General features: G+C 41.0%; 1 protein-coding gene across 1 annotated transcript; it reads left to right on the forward strand.

The window, feature by feature from the left end:
* Positions 1–326: 326 nt before the first annotated feature.
* Positions 327–8,174, forward strand: LOC147063630 (endochitinase-like). Its single transcript, XM_085959499.1, has 3 exons — positions 327–362; positions 6,573–6,781; positions 8,036–8,174. Exons 1-3 carry the CDS (start codon positions 356–358, stop codon positions 8,117–8,119), a joined length of 300 nt encoding a protein of 99 aa, XP_085815625.1. The 5' UTR covers positions 327–355; the 3' UTR covers positions 8,120–8,174.
* Positions 8,175–8,395: the final 221 nt, after the last annotated feature.

The raw sequence follows: 8,395 nt of genomic DNA on the forward strand, positions 1-8,395 counted from the left end.
TGTAGTTTCCCCCACGTTGGTGCAGCGAGATTTATACATGCATCTTGTGTCTGGAAAAAATCAATATATTTTTTTCTACATATCTTTAATGAATATCTCTTATACAACAATCTTTGCATGATAAAATTCTTATAAATTTGTATATCGATAGGTGACGATAAGAAAACGATGCAATCTAATATCTGATGCGATTTACTATCTCTCTATCGATCGATATAAAATTTTCTTGAAAGTCACTATCAGAGGAGAGATAGATATGTATTACTTCAGATAAACCTATAAATGGGTGAATGCAACTAAATATAACATCAGTTTATTGTGGTTTAAAGTGAATGAATAACTGTTCTACAAAAAAATGAAAGGTAGCGTATACATACAATTATCATGAAGTGTAAACGTACAGAGTGTATAAGCGAGTTCTACTTCTGCTTTTGGTGGAGTTTAGGATTAAATGTAAAATTTACGTAAAACATTCCACCGTGGCACAGTTCGCCGTGAGCTTTCTTATCGGAAAGAGATGACCTTATACCATACGGTCTCCAATTTTATTAGATTCAATATGAACATTAATTCAATTTTCATAGCTGATTTTGGTAAAATTCGTGAATTCAAGAATGAAAACCTAATCTAACCTAACAAATAATCCAGTGTATATTATTGGCTATTTTTAAAATTTGTTTGCTGCTGGCTTCGTAAAGTGTAAACCGACAAGAACCGTGTTTTATTTAGACATACATTTTATGCCAGTACTATACGATCCAAAGAGGTTGGACGGTCTTTAAAGGCCAATTATTATCTTGCTTTCAAAAAATTTGCGGCGTCTTACTACGGGCGTGAAGATCTCTTCACATAAATATTGCTGCCTGTATGATTAGCTTCGTTCTTTGATTTAATAAACAAGTAGCTTCACTTTCTTTTTAGTAATTTCCATTTGCTTTTTCTCTCCCTGGCACTTTGCATTAGAGTAAACTCAGTCAGAGCTCACTTTGAGTGTAGCAACCTAAGTCTTGGGCACTTTCTCCCAGGCCAATTCTTAAATGCTTAACATCACCAATTGACCGGTCCCGTGATACTCTTGATTAAGACCGAGGGTGGTACGGGGCGGGTTTGGTGGTGGGAATTTAACTTCAATGGTCTTTAATATACGGCCATATATTTTCGATACAAGATTTCACGGTGAAGTGTGAAACGGCGAACTGCATACGTAGAAGTTTCCGTACACGGCATTTTAAGGTGTATATGGGTACTGAGGGTAAATAGGGTAAATAGGGTATTATAATTCTGCGGCTCAGAGGTAAACTATCGCATGTCCCATTTGAAAAATTATAATGGGGAGAGAAAACAAGTTTTTAAATTCAGAAGTTTTTATTTCACTGTTCACATGTTCATAATGAAACAAATTATTGATCTTTGAATAAGATATCATTTCATATTACGTTATCACCGGCCTTCTGCGCGCTCTGAAGCGGAGATGGCAGGCCGTGATAACGTCAAGGTCAAAGCGGGGGTGGGGGACAGAAACGCACGGGGTATTTGGTCAAGGCTGGTTTATTTCATCGTATTGCAGGGTAGTCGTTACAGATACAGGTTATTGTCGTCGTTGGCGGTCGGTTGGTAATTGACGGGCTGCAACGTGGTGTCGCGGCTGGGCTGCTGATTGATTGCTTGGCATCCGAGGCGAGTCAGTGCTTGCGGCGTGGCGATCTGCCGATGTCAGATGTGGTCTTTTTTGGCGGGCTGTCCGGAATGCTGGCTTGGCTTCGCGTCCGAGGCGAGCGAAGGCGAGAAGAGATTTCGCGGTCGATGCTGCTGGTTCGGCGGTTGATGTAAGAGAGATGCTGGCTGGTCGACGTATCAGGCAAGAGAGAGCTTTCGCGCCCATCCAGATCCAACTGCCAGATTCGCGGCGTCCTGTTTTATCCGTCGGTCGGGAAGCTCCCTGTTTTACCGACGGATTGACTAGTGGCGGCGCGAGCGGCCGTTTTTGATAGACCGCGTCTGTTTTGGCGGGATTTTGACGAATTTGAATTTCAAGGAGACGGGTTCCGCTCGGCCGAGGGTTGCGATCACCGCGAAGAGTGGACGTAGGCTGTGGTATTTTGGGAAATATGATGGTTCGGTCCGCCCTTTGAGGTAGTCTCCTGTGGGAGATTTCCATCTGGTATCAAACGACCTCTCCGGGAAACGACCGAACCGTCGTCTTTTCCATCAGCCTACCGTCGCTTGTCCTTGGGGGCCGGTTCACCTCTGTGCGGCTTTGACGCGTCCGATGGTCTTGGCGTGCTTGAGGCTCTTTCGTGTCAAAACTGCTGAGGTTTCCACTTCCACATGGTGGTTCCCTCGAATCGACCAGCTCATCGCATCCTTGGGCCGTCGAAGAGTGAGGTGGGACCTGTTGCGCCTGCTAGTCGCCGCCATTGTGTGACTAGAGACCAGGGCACCAATCTCAGCTTCCTCGTGAGGTTTTCGCGGAGGTGTCAGACATTCAGTCAGGGACACTCCGTGATAGCGCCGGTTCCAAGAATAGACGTCTGGTGATGGGGTCTGGTGTTGGAAGTGGGACCTTGAGTTCTTGAGCGTCGTCTTCTCGCACGTCCAAGGCGTCGAAGCGGTTTGGCCATAGGTGTCGTAGTTTTAAGGCGGGCATGACATCCTCGCTGGCGTCGGATGTTTGTCTTGTTGGTCGATTAATGCTGGGGGTCTTGCTGCGTCCCTGGAATCTTGGCTTCCGCTTCAGTCTTCTTGGACCCTCAGGTTGCAGATCCGATGTAGCCTTGGGCCGTCGGCGATTGAGGCGGTGTCTGATGTATCTGCTGGTCACCGCCGGTTGGGCAACCAGAGACCAGGCGACCAACCTCGGTCTGCCGTAAGGTATATCACGAAGGTGCCGGGCGTCGCGCCGGGGCACTCCGTGATAACGCCGGTGCCAAATGGTAAGCGGCTGGTTATGGGGTTTGGTACTGAAGCTTGACCTTGAGTCTTTGCGAGGAGCGTCGTAAGGCTCGCTAGGCTTGATAAGGCTGGTGGTTATGCTAGGCGAGACATCCGCGCTGGTGGCAGATGTTTCGCCTGGGTTGGAGGTACGAGCGCCATTGGCTGGCACCTCGCTGTGCTGGGTGACGTCGGTCACGAAGAGCGTCGGCGTCGGTAGCCGGGGCATCTCCGTGTAGCGTCGCGACGCCGTTGGCCATGACATCTTATGTATTCCTCCGTGGGCCAGGGTCGAGGGATGATACAGCTGGTCGGAGGAACATAGCGATGCTGCTGATTCATGGTGCTGTCCCGTCTTGTGATGGAGCCGATGTCCATGCTTTTGCTTCTGTCAGGCGCCACTGGTGTGCTGAATTCCAGGTTTCGGGACCACGCGGTTTTTTGCGCGGCCCCCAGCATTGTCTGGCTATGCTTCCCACATCGAATGAACTTGCGGGAGTACGGTCCGCGCGATCTCGTGTGTCATTTCCGCTGCGAGGAACGTATCGCCGCGTGTCTCGATGTTGCGATTGCACGCGCGAAACAAAGTCAATTTGACATTGTAAATACCGGCCGTGTGTTTCTCCCCCGGTAGAGTGAGTACTCGCAAATGTCACTGCTTGAGGAAGTTCACAGTTGTACTCACTCTGCTGGCGTATCTCAGGGTCGATGCTGGCTCCGGTGGACACAATCCTGCCCACAAGCCCCACGTTGACGGCGATCAACTTATCACCGGCCTTCTGCGCGCTCTGAAGCGGAGATGGCAGGCCGTGATAACGTCAAGGTCAAAGCGGGGGTGGGGGACAGAAACGCACGGGGTATTTGGTCAAGGCTGGTTTATTTCATCGTATTGCAGGGTAGTCGTTACAGATACAGGTTATTGTCGTCGTTGGCGGTCGGTTGGTAATTGACGGGCTGCAACGTGGTGTCGCGGCTGGGCTGCTGATTGATTGCTTGGCATCCGAGGCGAGTCAGTGCTTGCGGCGTGGCGATCTGCCGATGTCAGATGTGGTCTTTTTTGGCGGGCTGTCCGGAATGCTGGCTTGGCTTCGCGTCCGAGGCGAGCGAAGGCGAGAAGAGATTTCGCGGTCGATGCTGCTGGTTCGGCGGTTGATGTAAGAGAGATGCTGGCTGGTCGACGTATCAGGCAAGAGAGAGCTTTCGCGCCCATCCAGATCCAACTGCCAGATTCGCGGCGTCCTGTTTTATCCGTCGGTCGGGAAGCTCCCTGTTTTACCGACGGATTGACTAGTGGCGGCGCGAGCGGCCGTTTTTGATAGACCGCGTCTGTTTTGGCGGGATTTTGACGAATTTGAATTTCAAGGAGACGGGTTCCGCTCGGCCGAGGGTTGCGATCACCGCGAAGAGTGGACGTAGGCTGTGGTATTTTGGGAAATATGATGGTTCGGTCCGCCCTTTGAGGTAGTCTCCTGTGGGAGATTTCCATCTGGTATCAACGTGTTATAGGATTAGGCTTTTAATTTTAAATATTTTTGATGTTAAGAGTTGTTTTTAGGACATACAATAATATACCTCTAGATATATGTATGAATAATTGTGTGAAAGTTTAAAACCGTTTACTGCATAGTGTCGTAAATTTTCGACATTTCAAACTATTTCGATATTGCCAAAGCCATCTGTGTAAATTATCAAATAATATCTTTTTTCGATGGCTAGAAAACTGTTTTACCATAAACATCCTACTTTACCGATTTTGTTTGGACATTTCAAGAAATAAAGCATTTCTGCATTATAGTCTCTGCATTTCTGCTTTGACAGTTGACGAATTAGTAAGTACGTAAAAATCCGCATTTGTAAATAAATAAAAAAAAATGTACAGAAGATTGAAATTGGTTGAATAAAAATATCTACACATCAAATAAGGTGTGTACATTAGTTTTTTTATAATTGTTATCATTTGGTTTTGTATTATGTCATACTGAAATATAAGATTTCCTAATGTCGTAAATCTGCGACACCACGCAGTAACATACAAAATTTAATGTAATTTTCGAAAAAAAAAAATATTATTTTTCCTTCATTCACAAGGCATTTTGACACCAAGAAAAAATAAAAAATCATGCAGTAAAGGGTTAAACCTTCAGCTGCTATAATGTTTTTCAAATTTTCTGTGAGAAATGTTACCATTTATAATTATTGTTTATAAAATAACTTTAGTATTCAATCCATCGATAATAGTTGTACAATATCAAAATATTAACATAACACATTGCGTTCATTAGACTAATAACTTAATTAAAAATATTACTCATTTTGTAGTATTTCAGCTCAATGTTTGATAACATTAATTATTAATTGTGTGTCATTATGTCGTTTTAATGACAATTAAAATTTTTATAACGAAATAGGTACTTACTTAAATACCTACTAGGATTTTTTCATATATAAATAACTTTAATTTCCAATAAATAATTCATCTAACCCACAAAATAAGTGTTAAAAATGTAATCAAATGTGCAAAATAAAACAAATAAAAACCGGTCTGAGAATATCACAGTAAAAATTCCTGAAAAAATTGTCAACAACAACCGTTGTTATCATTTATAGCTGTTATTATGACGTGTATCGTTGTTTATCATTCAAAGGGTTAATAATTGTCACGGAACCTTTGTGTTTATGAGTTATTTGGGGTGGAACATACACTGACTATTTATCTGGCCTGTGGGATGCCAGCGGGGCAGTTTCGAACCTTAGAGATAACTCAATATTATTTTTTGTTTTTCAACCCAAATGCGGGATTGAAATAGTTTTCTCCATATAGTTGGGCCAAAATTCTGATAACTATCAATTGCAGCGAAGTCTCTATCTACAGGTAAGAGCATTCTACGATTGTCTAGTTTTAACATTATAAAAATGATTATCGTTAAATAATATTCTTCCCTTAAATTTCTTGTTTTTTTAGATTTTTAGTGCATTATTTGCTGGAATAATGAATCAACTTAACCTTGGAATTGCGTAGATTGCATAGGGTTATAGTACCAGGATTATAGTACAGCAATAGTGTGTATTTTAAACTATCGAAATAATAACTGTTTCCACGTAAAAGTTCTGCCTATCTCGCCAATCTCATTCTTCAAGAATAAGCGAGACGCGATGTTATCATTTTACAGAAAATAAATTAACGTCAAAATGAGTCTCTGCGCGGTGTACTTTGTTTTTTTACCGGCAGGTTCGCCACTATCGTTCTAGATATAGAACAAATCCCAACTGTCACGTGAAAATACTTCCGAACTTTTGTCAGCAGTATGTCCATGCACGTGTAAACGGGATATTAAACTATCGAACTTAACGCTTATGTGGTAAGTTTATAATGGCGTCTATTTATGTGTTGCCATTATTATCATTTAGAATAATAAGTAATCAATGGTTACATTTGGTTGATATATTGTAAAACAGTAAAAAAACTGGGAGCTTTAATTTTTTACAGATTTGTTTGACTGTGTTTTAAAATAGTTTGAGGAACACTGGTCTTATGCACGAAAATCATTTTTTTAGAGATGGATTAAACAAAAAAACTGTGGAATGCTTGCGAGTCACCGCAGGTTTACAGGCCAAAATTTGAAAGTCCGTGTTTCTTTCAGGGTTCGCATTTTTTGTTTTCGCCGTCGTGGGCTTTGTGTATGCGGCAAACGTACTGACACCACCCCCAGTCTGCCCGGAACCCGACCCTGAAGGCGGTGTCATCATCTTCCCCAACCCTGATGACTGCTCCACCTTCTACATGTGCACTGGCCTCATCCCTGTCGTGATGGACTGCATGAACGACACATGGTTCAATCCGGAAGCAGGAGTAAGTCGGCGCTACTGCCCTTTGCATAATAAAATAACAATTTCCTTCACCTTGTGTTTGATGAACATTGCAGGATTAAATGCTATAGAACTGATTTTTTTTAACTACAGTTTGTAGAACTGAAGTTTATATAACTATATGTTAAAAACTAAATTTCATCAATTCTAGTGACGAGATTGTAGAATTAAAACTGATATAACCAGAGGCGTGCCAAGGGTAGTTGCCGCTCGGGTGCTTTTATATGAACAATGAATACCGTTGAGTAGAAAGGTGCTATGTGCCAAAAATTAAAAGTGTGGGAAATTAAGAAAAACATTTTATTTGTGAAAAACATTTATTCATTTTTTTCAGTAAACTTACAATGCAACTCCGATATATACGCTTCATATGTTATAATACATAAAAATCAATATAATAATAGATATGAAAAACAAATAATGAAAAAGGGTACTGTTCGGTTATCAGGAATGCAGCGGAAAACACATTTTGAAAATACCCGATATACTGGATTATTCGTTAGTTTGGGTTAGTTTAGGTTAGGTTAGGTTTGGTTAGGTTTGGTTAGGTTTACCTAACAAATAATCCAGTTTATCGTTTATCTATATTTATATATAATTTATTTATCTATATTTCTGGAGCCATAGACCTTTTGCAATTTAACGCATCACAGTACTTGGCACCTATTTCACGTAAAATATGTTTTTTTTGTATTCTTTCTAGTCAACGGTATTCAATTACTACCCCCCCCCCAAATAAAATAATATTTTTTTTAGTGGAATTACCTATAACAGAAATCAAAGAAATGTTAAAACAATTATTTTATTATTATAAAAATGTATAAGCAACAAAAATTATGACATATTAAATTAATAATAATAAAACATTCTGAATTATAATGTAGAGCTTCGTAAATCGATATAATAAATATGTATCGAATGAAGCACTGAAGCACAATTTATATTAAAAAATGATAAGGAAGAAAATTAACCCACAGGCGAGTTTTTTCGTTATACCTAATTTATTTTATGTTTTTTTTCCGGATTCTTGCCGCCCCTTGAAATCTGCCGCCCGGGTGTTTCGCACCCTTAACACCACCGCTTGGTGCGTTTCTGGATATAACTTTAACAATTTATATTGAGACCCAAGTGTTTTTGTAGAATGACATTTCGTGGCATCGTGTAGTACCTAATTGATTTTTTTTAAATCTTCATATTTATTATCATGTCTTATATAAATATTTATATAATATTTCAGGTATGCGACTGGCCAGTGAATATACCTGAGGGAGTCTGTATTCCTCCAGCAGAAGGATCTGGTGGCTATTTTGAAAACTACTAAAATATCGATCATAATGTATATAAAAATGTCGATAACATCTTGCTAAAAATCGCGGTTATTGAGACATATTGTATTTATTCAATATCTAATTACATTAATTATCAAATATTAATAATTTCTCTAATTTACTGTCCAATTGTCGTGGGGCAAATTCTATCCAACATTTCTATCCTACCAGTGACGTTCCGAGACGAAATGCCGCCACATATTTTTATACAGTATTTTTTATCATCCTTTCATGACACCAATATAATTATATGAAATATGTTGCATATA

This window comes from Rhyacophila brunnea, unplaced genomic scaffold (assembly GCF_057557595.1).
Source record: "Rhyacophila brunnea isolate RB1 unplaced genomic scaffold, BYU_Rbru_1.0 scaffold_9, whole genome shotgun sequence".
NCBI lineage: Eukaryota > Metazoa > Arthropoda > Insecta > Trichoptera > Rhyacophilidae > Rhyacophila > Rhyacophila brunnea.